Source organism: Idiotropiscis lumnitzeri, chromosome 1 (genome assembly GCF_059441095.1).
Source record: "Idiotropiscis lumnitzeri isolate Australia: NSW breed Sydney's pygmy pipehorse chromosome 1, RoL_Ilum_1.0, whole genome shotgun sequence".
In the NCBI taxonomy this organism is placed as follows: Eukaryota; Metazoa; Chordata; class Actinopteri; order Syngnathiformes; family Syngnathidae; genus Idiotropiscis; species Idiotropiscis lumnitzeri.
In genome coordinates this window covers 27,174,266-27,189,736 of record NC_142391.1, presented here as the reverse complement: position 1 = coordinate 27,189,736, position 15,471 = coordinate 27,174,266, and the positions used below count along the sequence as shown (strand labels likewise).

The 15,471-nt window shown below is 43.9% G+C and overlaps 1 protein-coding gene and 1 non-coding gene across 12 annotated transcripts in view; one reads left to right on the top strand and one right to left on the bottom strand.

The window, feature by feature from the left end:
* The window catches only part of trpm3 (transient receptor potential cation channel, subfamily M, member 3), a 128,984-nt gene that overhangs the window by 98,472 nt on the left and 15,041 nt on the right, over positions 1–15,471 (top strand). For 6 of the 11 annotated variants that reach the window (XM_088292446.1, XM_088292437.1, XM_088292499.1 and 3 more), the window contains 7 exons: positions 222–251; positions 1,811–2,103; positions 3,280–3,508; positions 6,629–6,832; positions 9,415–9,555; positions 13,083–13,211; positions 14,141–14,392. In XM_088292446.1, coding sequence (XP_088148572.1) covers positions 222–251; positions 1,811–2,103; positions 3,280–3,508; positions 6,629–6,832; positions 9,415–9,555; positions 13,083–13,211; positions 14,141–14,392 — 1,278 coding nt within the window. The remainder of the gene's footprint in view (positions 1–221; positions 252–1,810; positions 2,104–3,279; positions 3,509–6,628; positions 6,833–9,414; positions 9,556–13,082; positions 13,212–14,140; positions 14,393–15,471) is intronic. The other 5 variants (XM_088292507.1, XM_088292479.1, XM_088292501.1 and 2 more) reach the window with 2 other exon arrangements.
* Positions 8,329–8,402, bottom strand: trnai-aau (transfer RNA isoleucine (anticodon AAU)). Its single transcript has one exon. It is a non-coding gene; the product is annotated as a tRNA-Ile (tRNA).

Below are 15,471 nucleotides of genomic sequence, written 5' to 3'. Positions count from 1 at the left end.
CTGGGATGATAGCTCATGAATGCATAATGCAAACATGGCCTTGTTTTTCCGTACAGATACACAACCCACTATACAAAATCCACCACTCTGCTTTAATACAACCAGAGAGGTTGTAACTGTACACATAGCATTACTGTCTTTTCGCCAGCAACATATTGCTCCATGAAAATACATCCCAAAAGGTGTTGTTCAGTCTGTTCATGTTCTTGTTGCTTTTTTAGCCCAAAGCCTTGAAACTGCTGGGGATGGAGGTGAGTGTTCCCATCATGGTCATTCCTTCACCGCCCGTCCTCCTCTTCCTCCTCCTCTAAAGTGTGTTCTTCTTCCAAATATGTGCTGGTCTGTGTTTTGTCTCTCAGTCAGTCAGTCAGTGTCTTCCTGTTTTTCCAAAATAATCATCGCTGTTTCATGGCTCCAGACTGTCCTGATATTTTACATATCTGAGGAGCCTCTTCTCACAAGAGTTTTTAGTAGGATTTCATACAAAAAGTGATACACTGTACATACATTTGCGTAACTGCTTTAAAGTGATACCAAAATGCTTTACCAAAGTTGCACAAAACCGGTGATTTACAATAGAATGTTGCGCTTACTAGCATTAGCATTATTAGCATTAGCGTGTTATTATTATTTTATTTTATTTTTTTCATATTGCAAAAGCAAGAGCACCCTAAAAGGAGTGTGTTAAAAGAAAAGAAACGTCAGAAACTAAAAACTGAAGAACATAATTCGAGTTGCCCATAAAGCGCACCTGAATAACATGGCGTGTGCGCTATGTCTGATTTGCACACATTTTGTTTAGATAAAGTCAAAGAAAAGTGTAAGTTGTTCCTATGCAATCACAAAATGACAGAGTTAAGTTTAATGACAGGTTGCGTATGTATTTTAAAACAAATATCTGCCAAAGTTACTATAAGATTTATGATGTTGACAGTTTGATCCCAAAATGGTTAGAGCAGATCCGTTCTCAATTTTGTGCAGTTTTCTACTAAATTCTTGTGAGAACACGTTGGTCTGAGCTCACAGTTGCACTGAACTGAATGAGCAATGACTGACCCCCATGTGTGATTCTGCACTGTCAAGTAGCTGCAGTTTTCTGTGAATCGTGTATACACAAAAAAAAAAATCATGCATGATTTTTTTTGTCTTATTTTCTACCTTTTTGTCACCTGTGCCTGTAAATGTTCCCTTGTTAGTAGTGGACGCAAAACAAAAAAATATCTCCTTGGGAGCAATTACAGGCTGACTGCAAGATGATTTATCTCAGCTAACTTAGCGGTGGTGCGGACATATTTCTTGGCCTGTATTTGTTTCAGAGCATGTACAATATCTCTCGCCTTTCGATATTTGCCTTACCTTAATCTTTACTCATATGAAATTATTTTAAGTCAGTACCTCCATTATGACCTGCTGCTGTGTTCGGCTCTGGCTAGCAATGTCCGTCACTCTGGAAGCGGCAAGTGAACAAGGGAATACCGCAAAAAGAAACCATTTTCAGACAAAAGGAGGAGAAATGAGATTCCTTCATGTTCTCCCAAGGCAAATTGTTCCTCCTCTTTTAAACTCATGCGGAGATAAACAACCTAAAAAAATATCTCATCTGGACAAACCACTCACATCTCATGTCATTTGCATTCATATGTAGGAGTCAACATAGCGTATGTCGAACTGAAAGTGTTCAGGGCCGCCGCATCTGCTCTTCAGATTTATGGGAATGAGTATTATCCAAAATCATTGCCTTCAGGAAGAATCTACATAGCTGTCTATCTTGTCCTCCCCCTCCCTGTCACATGTCACGGATCCCCACCAGGATGACATGCCAATCCGGAGGGGCCGTCAGAAAACGACACGCAAACGAGAGGAGGAGGTGGATATCGATTTGGACGACCCCGAAATCAACCACTTCCCTTTTCCCTTCCACGAGCTGATGGTGTGGGCCGTGCTAATGAAGCGGCAGAAAATGGCGCTCTTCTTTTGGCAGCACGGCGAAGAGGCCATGGCCAAAGCCTTGGTCGCATGCAAACTATGTAAGGCCATGGCGCACGAGGCTTCCGAGAACGACATGGTGGACGACATCTCGCAGGAGCTAAACCACAACTCCAGGTGGGCGACAGACGCACGCCCGCCCGCAAACACGCTGACGTGTCTTCTTCCCAGGAAAATGACCTGATTCTGTTTCCTCTCGCTCCCAGGAGGCAGAAGTGGCATACATAGAGAAATCTAATGACATGCATCATCATTATTTAAGGACATGCATTGGAGACAATCGGAGTCACCTAGAGGGGAGCACTCAGCTTGCCGAAATAACTGTTCATTTAGGGCAGTAATCTTCAAAAGGCTAGCCTTCATTTGCATTAGCGGCGCAATGGCGACATGCAGTGTGCTCGCTAGCTATGCCTACGCACGGAAAATGCATGGTCCCTTCGGCTAGTCTGCTAGTGTACCGCTTTTGAGCACCTCGTTGTCCCAATAGAGAAATGCCCACCGGCACTCAAACATGTAGTTACGTAAAGGCGCAAAAAAGATGCTAGATGAACCAGCATGCATTTTTTTTCCAGGTAGGCGGTATTGACAGTTGACGGCTGAGTGGGGCGTGGTTTCAGAGCGTTCAGCAGATATGCCCACCGCATTTGACGTTTCGCCATTTGGAGGCCTCGTTTTACATACTTGGCTATTCTTTAATCATTCGAACTTGGCAGGGTTGTTAACTTTACTCTTGGTGTGTCAAAATTTAGAAGACACTTTTCAGGGACTTTGACTATTTTTGCGTACTCTAGTATTCAGTTTGACGATTATGCTTACTTTGTCTTTAATATCCCCAATTCCACTGGGATACCAGAAATCCCACTTTTTTCAGATCGATACCACATACTAAGTTCTCTACGGCTGCTGCTATCTAATACAAGATCTGAAAAAAGGCAGGATATAAAAATTGACGTTCGTATAATTAATACTGTCGTTTGAGTTTTCAGAGCTACATACTGAGAGATGTTTCTATTTTGCCTGTCTCGTGTTGCTAAATAAGGTAACGGCATCTCTCAGCATGATGTCGTTGTGTGTCCACTCAGGCCATTTGTAAGGATTGCGCCTGTGCTGCCTTTTTTAAGTCTCCTCTCGTGGGTGGTGGTGTTTATATGCAAATCTAATTTTGAATGTGGACCAGATGGTCAGTGATGCCTGGACCAGTTTCATGTAATCCTTACATGTTGTGACAAGGCACAACACTCCCTCTGTTCATGTCTTTATGCGTGCGTTTATGTCCTGCATACTATTTCCTAGAGAGTTTGGCCAGCTGGCTGTGGAACTTCTGGACCAGTCCTATAAACAGGACGAGCAGATGGCCATGAAGCTCCTGACGTATGAGCTGAAGAACTGGAGCAACGCCACCTGTCTGCAGCTGGCGGTAGCGGCCAAGCATCGCGATTTCATCGCCCATACCTGCAGTCAGATGTTGTTGACAGACATGTGGATGGGACGTCTGCGTATGCGCAAGAACTCAGGACTGAAGGTAAAGGAAAAAACACATTATTTATGTATTTATCTGATCATGTATTTATTTGCCCCATCCTATCAAACCTTATGTGGCTTGGTGTCAAAAAAGTAATTACCCCCTTTATAAAGCAACCCATTAACCAATTTGAATTCTTTTGAATTACATTTCAGTAGCTGCACACACACAGGTCAGATCTGTTAAGTCTAGAAATTCCTGAAATAGAACCTGCCTGATCAAGTGAAATTTCGTAAAAGATCTGAAAAAGCCAACGATCATAACAAATTCAACAAGAAAGAAACACAGTCCGAATAGGGGTCGGTAGGGACAATTATAAAGCATTGGAACTTCACCTACCATGATGTGCACCGTTTTTGTCAAACTTGGTTATTCTACCAAAATCGCCCTAAGTGCAAGAACCCAGACCAACATTTCAAGGACTGCAGGCATCACTTGCCTCATTAATATTCATGATTTTTCCATAATGCAAAACTGCTTATCTCACATTGGCCAAAAATACATCTTGCTGGCCCCCCAAGATGTTTGGGAAATATTCTGCAGAATGATGAGCCAAAAGTGGTTTGGAAGGCGTTCCTGCAAATCTTACAGAACAATTTTAGTACAGTACAGTTAAGCAAGTGGTTAAAAGTGTTGTAATTTGCAGTAAATGAAATAGAACGCGCAATTGGTGGCTATGGAACTAAAAAAAAAAACCAATTATTTTGAGGCTTTTTTTTTTTTAGCACAAGCACACAAGACTTAATTCTGATACAGTATTATTCTATTGTAGATTTGACTTCATATGACTCCATTTTACTTGTAGGTTTGGCATTTCAGATCAAAATATTTGGACAATACCCCTGAGTCAATAGTGGTAAAAGTAAAGTCCATCATTTAAGAGAATAATTGAGTCTAATCAGCCCTAAGCAATGAACCTTTTGCCATAACTTTGTTAGATTAAGCACAACGATTCTCTTATGAAAGTCACAGAGAACGAGAGAGCTGACCTTAATTACTAGAAAGCCTTCAAACCGTGTCCCACATATTTCAACATTGAGCTTGCGCTCAAGCCTTTGGGGCCCCAAACGCGTTTTCATTTTCACTGCCGATTCAATAATTGTGTAAATTCAGCTCTCCTTGGTGAAAATGAAACAGAGCTCTTTTTTGTGACTCTTTCTGCCTGATAGGTACAAAAAAAGAGAATTAGGGTGTATTTTTTTTTTTCAACAAATTTGACTTTCTGATGTCCACTGGTAACAAGATGAAGGCAGATAAGAGAGGGTGGATTCATTTAGCTTGTGGTTTGCTGTGGGTGCAATCAGTGGGAGGTGGGCAATCAGCCTGGGGGGGGGTCGCACCCTGTTGCGGTTTAGCCTCTCAGAGCAGAGAGCACCACGGAGCGCTCCAAGTATTCCTTGACCTTTGAGTTGTACTGCCGAGGCTTACGGGAGTGGAAAGACAGCAAGCAAGCCACAAGTTGAGCAAACAAGATGGTGTGCCCTCGGGGTATCATGACATCTCGCAAATAACACTGTCCAAATATTGTCAAAATAATGTGGGGGACACGTCTGAAATGCTCCTGCCGCAATGACGACAGTGAGCATCCATTCCCGACACTGAAATTCATCACGATTGAGTCACCGCAGGCTATGAATGCTCTATCACCGAGTTGACAGTATCGATTTCAACCTCACGTTAAGGTCTGACTAATGTTTGACATCTTTTGATTCTCTTGACTGGCGACGACGGTGACACGTCGGAGTGTGTATTTGCTACTGGTTGCAGTCAACGTGCGTGGAGTTGCTTTGTGTGCTGTCATAGAGCCGAAAGTTGTACTGGAACTAAAAGAATGACTTGGCTTCCTTCGGATGGATGGTCTGGCATGTCAGTGGTGTTGCTGTCTTTCAATATTGCGGCGTGAATATCTGGACAGTAATGTGCCATTACATGCAGAGGCCACATTAAACACCACACCGATTTTGAACATCTTACCAATTTTAAAATGGATGACCTGTGAGAGGCATCGTGGTACGACGGGGCAGCCAGATTGGCGGGAAATGCAAAGAATAATAAATAGAAGAAGTTATGCTATGTATTAGCTTATTTGGTAGCTTTGTTATGGTTGCCTATGCATATTTACACGTAAATATCAAATGAATGTTCTTACTTACTAGTTGCTTGTTTTTAATAAAGCACAAAAACTAATATAGTTTTGGATGGCCGAGTGGTCTAAGGCGCCGCGTTCCGGACCCAGTCTCCCCAGGAGGCCTGGGTTCGAATCTCGTGGCTGCCAGGATGGCCGAGTGGTCTAAGGCGCCGCGTTCAGGACCCAGTCTCCCCAGGAGGCCTGGGTTCGAATCTCGAATTTCCCCATTGTGGGACTAATAAAGGCATTATTATTATAAACTAGTATTTGTGTGCTCAAGGTGTGTGTCCTTTATGTGATGTGAGCATCTGGGTTTGAGTTGTGGTCTACAGCAGATCCTTGCAAGTGTTGGCATTTTGATGTTGTATTCGCGTTTAACTATTTTTCTCGTTCAATAAACGGCTGAACGTGCATCGGCAACTGGCTCCGTCATGTTTGCCCGCGTTGCTCAGTGTGCGGGAGGCTTAATGAGGTCTATATAATGTAGCATTGAGTGGGTGTCGCTAGCTGCTGGCAACATATTACCATTAAGATCCACGATGAATTGGTGTGAGCTTGTTTTGATGATTACAAGTGACCCCTTTAAGAGGAGAGTTCTGTGCATTAAAAATACTTAATAATAACTGTGCGACCGATTGCAAGAGCTGCTTCCGGCAATTTGAATCCATCTTCTTTTCCGTTTGCCCATTAAGTGAGAGTTTGAAGCGTTTTCAGCGCACTGTACTGTATCTGCTACAAGTCTGTGCGACCGCAGCAAAGCTTCCTTGGTGACACTTTACGACTTTCTTTGAATGACTTCCACAACAGCGGCCTCGACGGCAGCCTCGGCCCAGTTTATGACCATTGAAATCACACCACGTGTCACATTCTCTGATGATCAATGTCGGCCTCTAGCTGCATCTGTCTTTATGTCATAATGTCTGCATCGCTGCTCGTGAAGGAGCTCGCTTCTATCACATCTGTCACGAAAAGCACCTCCCCCTCCCTGACAGGTGATCTTGGGTCTGCTCCTGCCGCCGTCTATTCTGAGCCTGGAGTTCAAGAACAAGGACGAAATGTCGTACATGCCCCAGGACCAGGAGGCCTACTTGCAGGAGAAGGAGGAAGAGGAGCCCGAGAAGCCTGTCAAGGAGAAGGAGGAGGAAGACATGGAGTTCACAGTAAGATCTTACTGTGAGGCGCAGTACAACTCCGTGGTGAGAGAACCCACCTCAGTCCTGCATCTCAGAACCTGTGCACATGCAGTATTTACACTCTAGATGCTAACGTCCAAAAGTGCAGTTTCATTCTGCCTGCAATGAGAATTTGTTGTACGCACACACTCACACAGTACAAATCTCCAAACGCACACAACATGGCCAAACTTCCTGTTTCTCGTTGTCTAAGCCAAGACATCGGTCGTGGAGTTGTAGCGTCTCTTGTGGGTTTTCCTCGTGAATGTTTCTCCTTCCATCGATCTCCTTCTCTCCGCCTTTTCCCGTGGTCCCTCTTGTACTCTCTTCCGATTCTCCCCTCCTCGCTCTATCCCTCCCAACTCCTCTGCCTCTCTCCAAGATGAGGTACAGTACAATGCTAGCTGACAGCTGCCTCTCACGCTGTCCTTCTGGCGATTGCTGGATGTAGCGGGCCACTCCGCATGTGGGCTGTCGAGCATGGGCAGGCCCGGGATTTGCATTTATGTTCCCGTGCGTGCCTGCCGCTGCACATCTGAAATCATCCAGAGTCTGAGCGAGCACCTTCTCACAGAGTTGCTCCATCGGCGTATATTGACTTGGATGCCAGGCAGCACTTGGACTTTTTCCAGTTCAATCTAATCAGTTCAGGAGATATATCAGGATCCAGTTTGTGCACTAAAATCAAGAGTGAGAATTGATTTGTAATTTGCAACCTGGATCTTATATTGTCCATTTAACTGATTGCATTGAACTTCAGCACCACTCTACTTCCCATCCGCATTAAGCACAGCCAGCAAGCCGGCACAAAGAAACGGACAATACCACAACACGACAAGAAAAGGCAGAGTTGTTTGACTCACAGCTACTTGGGAAAAAAAATAGTGCTAGACTAATTATAATCTCTCACCATATGAAAATGCATTTTTTGGTTGTCAAATGCACGCCAACAAAGCCAATTTAGTCAGAGACCAGAGTTAGTCTTGTCGTGTAAAGTTAAAAGCTGTAATACAAAAATTCCTACAAGTAAAAATGTCTTATGTGCAGTTTACACACATAGGATAGTGAGAGAGGAATTTAAAACAAAATGACCTGCGTTCATTTGGACATGACCTACAAGACACCTGCTGTTAGAGGACACATTTGCAATTTTGTCCCGGCTTCTGACTGTTCGAATTGCACCGCCAGATACTTAATCAAATATACAGATCAAATGTATAAGAAAATATAACAGCTGTATAAAACAAATTTCTTGTTTCGTTTTTTCCACAAATATACAGGGGAACCTCGGTATTGGGGATTCATTCGTTCCAAAAAGTCGGAACAAAAACAATTGTCACCCCCCCCCCCTTTAGACACAGCCACTTGAAATCATTTCACTGAACAAATGGTTAAGATAAGATTCCCTTTATTAGTCCCACAATGTGGAAAATCGAGGTTCGACCCCATGCCTCCTGGGGAGACTGGGACCGGAACGCGGCGCCTTAGACCACTCGGCTATCCTGGCAGCCAAATGTCAGTGGCCCGTACGGGGATCGAACCCGCGACCTTGGCGTTATTAGCACCACGCTCTAACCAACTGAGCTAACCGGCCATGTACTGAGCTAACCGGCCATGTTACAAAAATGCAGTAAACACAAGCACATTCTTAGACGACCTGCCGATGGTATCAACGGACACCGTCACTCAACACGCAGATTGGCTAACGATTTAGCCAGTTAACAGCCAGCCAACTTGACAGTCTCCTTCGCTGGCTTCCGTGTCACTCCACAGGAGAGGCTTGCATTTTAAAGGCACACGCATGTTCAACGTCACAGATACTACAGTGGCGGACATGAGGATGGCGACCCCAAGTGGACAAAAATACTACTTCCACTTCATAAGGATGCGCCGGGATTATTTTGTTAAATGAATGGCAATTTGACAGTGTTGGTCAAAACTGCGCAATCAAATTGTTTTATACAGCTGGTATGCATTGGATTTCTTAAAGATGTGTGGTGTACCTAATAAAGTGTCCAGTCAGTGTACTATAAATTCCAAGGATAAACTCTTTCAGTGGCCTGGTGTTGCTTTCACATGAAGACCATGACCCATAATAAGAATGGGGCGTGAACCCTCTCTCATGGATTTAGGAATTGTGTCCCAGTTGGAAACCGGATTTCAATGTCCTCCTTTTCTGCCTTCTCTTTCTGTCTTCTTTGTGTCTCCTCTGGCCCGTCTTGTTGTCTGAGACACAATCCATGAGTGTGTGTCTGTGTGTCATTGTGTGTCACCAGCATTCACTCACCTCAACACTCACCTAAAACACACATTTCACATTTTGGAATGAAGACATTGCCTGTGCTTGCTTTTTTTTTTGTGGTATGACATGATGATAAATGACGAAGTTGTGCACTTGCCGAGAAAGTAACCTTTGTGTTTATTCTCTTCTCTCTTGTATTCAACACTCCCCATCCACCCGCTTTCCTTTGACATGCTTGTCTTACCCCCGCCTCCTCCTCTGACACATCACATTTTCCTCCCACTCTCTTCATCCCTTTATCCCTCCCTCCTCACTCTCCTTCTTGCCCGCCTCGCTTGTGGGGTTCGCGTGTTCCCCCCTCCAGGCGATGCTGGGGAAGGTAGCCACGGAGACGTCCAGGAAGAAGGATGTTGAGGAGGTTCAGAACCGCCACCGCCTCATCCCCATGGGACGCAAGATCTACGAGTTTTACAACGCTCCCATCGTCAAGTTCTGGTTCCATACGGTCAGTTTATGGTCCAGAAACCAACACCAACGCACTCGGCTTCCAGCTGGCCTTATTAGTTCCTGCTCTGTCATTTCCCCACTGTGTGTGATTGGATAGATTAGACCTAGGGAGACTGGTAAGAAGTTTGGGCCACAACATTAAGTACAGCTGAACATTCTGATGAGAACCAGTAAGAGCTGTATAAAATATCCATCCTGGTTTCCATCCACTCCACGCTACTGAAACTGCTCGAATAAAAATCACGAGTGAGCTCCACGCTGCTGCTCTCTCCCACTCATTTTCCATCCTCAACCTCCTTGACCTGAATGCGACCTTTAGACACCATCTCACACCCCATCCCCACACTGGACCACTCTCAGTTCATTCAGCTGGACTCCTTTTCATCTAGCCCCTCCCTCGTCACTTCAGGTGTGCCCCAGGGCTCTGTCCTGATGACCCTATTAATCATCATCTTCCTCCTCCCCCTCAGTGTCATTTTTCATAAATTTGATGTTCTCCTTCATTGCTTCGCAGATGGCACCCAGCCCTACCTCTCCTGCAAACCCAATGTCTCACTTCCACCCTTTCCCTCACGTCCTGCATATCAGTTATTAACTCCTGGCTCTCATTCAATTTAGGACAATTAAATCGAGATAAAATGAAAATTCTCCAAATTGGCACCAAATCTAAATGATTAGAAGTTGACATCATTTCCTTCCCAGTAGGTTGCTCTTTAGTCTCCCCTTCCCTTCAGGTTAAGAGTCGGGGTGTCATCCGAAACAGCACATTTTCATTCCATTCACTTATCAGTAGCATAATCCAGTCTGCTTATTTCCAGCTGTGTGACATCAACCAAATCCGTCCCATCCTCCCGTACTGCCTCTGCCTGGTCCACAGTCTTGTCACCTCCCGTCTTGACTATTGCAACTCCTCCCTTCATAAGCTTCAAGTGGTGCCACACACCCCTCAGCTTCACTTGCTCCCATCCATACCGAGGATTCAATTCAAACTCTTTTATACCTTAAGGTCCATTCACAACATGGGCCCACCATATTGATGTCACCTGCTCCACATCGCCACTCCGGTCCTCAGCCTCCAGCCACCTGATTGTTCTCCTTGCCCGCCTCATCAGCACCATAGGGAGTAGAGCTTTCAGCCACTCTGCTCCCCAGTTCCGGAACCCTCTGCCGCTTGACCTCCACAATTCGGAGTCTCCCATTGCCTTCAAATTCAAACTTAAAGCACACCTGTCTAGGATGACCTACTTACTCTAAATACACTGCCCTGTGTTACCTGATTGACAAATGTATCATTTTTTTAACGCGCGTTTCTCCCGTGTAGACTTCTGACACTTCCAAATGCATAACAGGTGACAACTCGCGCTGCCACTGATTGGGTGCAACCCATTGAGGATGCCTGCAAATCCTGGATTGTGGAATTCCAGTCAGATTCATTTGGAATATATGTCAAACTTCCAATGTGAAATTGTCTTGCATATGGATCCGGAAGCTATAAACTGATCGTCCCCAGTGGATTGTCCTCATAACTGGATGTTCATTTGGAGTTAAAAATCGAATGAGCCAGCTGTTGTTTATGCATAGCCTAACAACGCTTTCTCCCGCACATGCGAATGTGGAATTTATCTGGATTACACGACCAGCCTATAAAACAAATCATTGAAAATTGTACTTCCCATTGCCTCCATTAGAATGACTGCAGTTGTTCGTGGCGCTCCACACCAAGCACGTATCAACAGCCGCTCAGTCAGGCGGCTGTCCCCAGTGGAGCATGGAAGCAGTTAATTGAATCAGAACGTGCAATATAATGTTTCACCTTGAAGAGGCGCTAGTTGTTAGTACAACCTACTGAGCACGCGAGAGGAAAGGTTGTTGGGAGAAGACACACGAAGACACACAGCGCTTGATTTGACAGGGGATGCCCTCATTTCAAAATTGAAATAACATTTTCCTTAACTAAATAAAATAACTACAAAGCGAAAATGTTCTTCATCTTTTTCATCTTTGGCAATTAATTTAGTACACCAGTTTCTGGGATTGATTTCAAATGCATTTATTTTGATATTAACTGCGTTTGCCAGAAGAAGAGGTTGAACAGAGAGATGTAGTCCTCATAATGTACGTTGCACTTCAGCGACGTCATCAAGCAGCATCCAGTTAAAAAAAGAGCCACCGGATGACGTCGCTCCTTGCATGTGGCTTGAGCACGAATGGCTCACCTGCTCTTGACATTGCCCGAAACGTAACGCTTTCCTTTTGAGCTGAAGTCTATCTCATCTGACTTAGGGCGAGGTCATCTACAGCATGGACAATTTAGAGTTTTTTTTAATGTGAAATGAATCTGTAGATTTAAACAAAAAACCCTGAGAAATGCGTATCAGACTTGCAAAACAAAAACAACATAATGTTAAGTGTTTGGAGTGTTTTGTTTTTTTTAATGTGGCTTTGGGGTCCACATAATGGCCTTGTGTGCTGATTCTATTCTTCCCCATATCACATGAATTAGCTTGCGTTTACTTTGCTTGACGAGATTTCACTGTTCATGCTTCTTTCATCCCATTTGCCACCGCTGGCTATTTACGTTCCTCCATTTCCTTTTGTGAATTCTATGAATGCACTTGTCGGGTCTTCCTTGTTTTAGGCTACCTTTACTGTTTGGTACTCCTTCGCACCGTGGAAGCAGTTTTGTCACATAACCAGATCTATCCGTTGACACAGTTCTTTTTACCAATCTACTTTACCGTTGTTTTATGACAGCAGAGGAGAAATTTGACTTCAATTAAATTATAACATAATGTCTGACAACAAAATGGATTGTGTAATCACCTTTTTCCTTCCGCACAAGCTCCAACTTCTGATCTGAATATGATTTTCTCTGGTCTGCATGTTGATGAGCTACAGTCCATATTACAAGTGCCTTTGAAATAAAATCAGTCAGTCAATGACTGATGTTAATTGGCACAGCCGCCGGAGACGCGTAATGGACGTTTTCAGGCCAAGTGTGCAGGTTTAGCGGTGCGGTGCCTTGACATAAACTCTCTATTTTGAGGGATAGTGTCACTCTTTCAGTGAGCAGTCATTAAATGGAGCACAGCAGCCAAATAGCTAGTGGTTAACACGACAGGCAAATCACTTACTCATCCTGGTCTGTCTTGCCACGTGTTAGCATACCGACTGCTAGGATGTTAGCATTCATATGAGAAAAAGCACCTGGTTACAGGGTAGGATTTGTCCTTTTAAATTAGCCTTCAGTCTGTCTTGGGGCTATTTTTACTCAAGCTGCTGTTTTGCAAAATGACTGCTAGCATGTTAGCATTTGATCAATTCATATTAGAAACAGGACCTGAATACAAGGCTCGATATAAAATCTTTATGAGGTCTGTCTTGCATTGTATCTGCTTTTTGAAACAGTACTTGATTGCAAGAAAATATGTCAAATCTCTATTGCTCGTTTGTTACTAGCGCCTGGAAATGGGGCAAGATGTAAGAAACATTTGATCAATTCTCAGCATTTCCTTTCCACTACAGATGGCCTACGTGGGCTACCTAATGTTGTTCAACTACATTGTCCTGGTAAAGATGGATCTATGGCCTTCCCCTCAAGAGTGGATCGTCATCGCTTACATCTTCACCAACGGCATTGAGAAGATGAGAGAGGTACTCCTCATGTGCATGTTGACACAACACATGCACAATTAGGCTTACAGCCTGCTTAACTAAGTGCTTCACCCAATGAAGTGATGACACTCATGTCACGATATTTAATTAAGAAAGTTGTGTCAGCATTCAACAATTTAGACTAATGATACCACCACGTGTTGGGTTGTGACCTGTTTGAGTTGGAATGTCTGAAAAGAAATCATCAATGTCACGTCCACCTTTACTGAAGTATGCCTCTCAATAGGTGAGCTCACACTGCCCTCTATCGGCGCTTACTGTATTCTGCAATGCATTTTAATCACTTTCACAGGTCACAACAATCCAATTGGTCCCAAATACACTTGGAATCTGTTTCATATAACCTTTATTTGCAGGCAATGCTTTAAGTAACATTGGACAACTAATGACTTGCAACTTAATGAAACACAAAATAATAAAAGACTAATTGTGTTTTAATCATTCAACTTGTCACACGGGTGATGTAAATTTTTGAAAACATTTTCCATCGTGTCGGCCCATTTTTTCAAATGTGTTGCAGAAGACTCAAAGAAACTTGGATTCAGGCCAACTCTTGCAAGACTTGTTGATTCATAGCGTGATATGCTTTGCGTGACTTCAGCAAAGTATTCTAGCTGAAAATGTTCAGGAAATTTGTTACGACCTCATTGGACTTCAGAGCTTCTTGTGTGCCTTTCAGAATAATGCAATGTGCTCACTGTCCACTGCCTCCGCAGCAAACACGTTCTAATGAAAAACCACTTTGGCATTTTCAAACGGAGCTTTTTCTTTGTGAAATGTATATATTTGCCTTGTGTCCTGCCCTTTGGATTTCCCAATGGATTTACCTGTATTTCTTTTCTTACGTATTTCAGCATTTTCCTCCGGTCTCCCTTCCCGGCTCTAACTCTTCTCCAACCCTCTTCTAGATCCTTATGTCAGAGCCAGGGAAGTTGTTACAAAAGGTCAAGGTGTGGCTTCAGGAGTATTGGAACATCACAGACCTCATGGCCATCCTCATATTTTCTGTCGGCATGGTTCTGCGTCTCCAGGAGCCCCCGCTCATGAGCTATGGACGGGTCATCTATTGCGTCAACATCATCTACTGGTACATCCGGCTGCTCGACATCTTTGGTGTCAACAAGTACCTGGGTCCCTATGTGATGATGATTGGCAAGATGGTGAGATGTAGCTGGAGTGTGATCTCCTTTTGTGTTACGTGACAAAAGGCTCACCAATTTCCGTTCATTCAAATCCGCTACTGAATACAAATTGAGCCTCTCGAGCCACTTTTACACAATGTTCCTGGCGACCACGGTAGACCCATTTCTGGCAATGACAAACAAAATGCGATGGCCTGGTGAGATTTGTCAGCTGACAAAAAAGTGTGCATGTAATGATGCACGGGACGGTATTTAGGCAAATGCGTTTCCCTGCATCTCATACTCGTGTTTTTTATGTACCCACTGCTCAATGACAACTGTGGCATAACTGTTTATAACGTTTAACTTGCTTTCTGCTTCAAGAAATAGGCAAGGCAAACAGCTGTTGGCATACTGTAAAACTTGTATGATACATCCATCCATTTTCTATAGCGCTTATCTTCATTGGAATCGCAGGTGTGCTCGAGCCTCTCCCAGTCAAATTTGTGTGAGAATCACAGAGCAGAAAATGAATCCCAGCATGACGCGCCGTGAGGAAATGTACTGGCATCCGTGATGAACCGTAGGACAAAACGTAGCCGGGTAAACGGTGTAATCATAGCCCAAGTCGGATGTTTGATGTGGAAGAGAACACAACTCATGGCGCACACTTTCCAACAAAAAGGTGATTTAAGGTTATTATGTGTTGCTGTACGCAAGCTCTCATTGATAACACAATCAGCAATTAGAGAGTGGCTGGAATGACGTTGTCAGGTAATTGGCATGCACAGGTACTTTATAATGTTGTGGCTGCCTTAATCAAAGTCAGCAAGTAAAATCAAAGCAGTTCAGAGGGAAAGCAAGCACAAATGAGCACAGGTTTCTGAATTCATAGGAGCCACTATTAACCTGACACACCAGGTGGTTTTTGTGTGTGTGGGGGGGGGGAGACAGTCAAAGTTTTGAAAAGGACTGACAAACAAAAAATACTTGTAATGTCATTCAGAAGACGGTGTCGGATCGAATGCGATCATCAAGTACAAGAATAAACAACACAGTGCTAACTTTGATAAGCCGCCAGGGTCTCTTGTAGCCACTTGGCAGGAGAGCGAAAACAT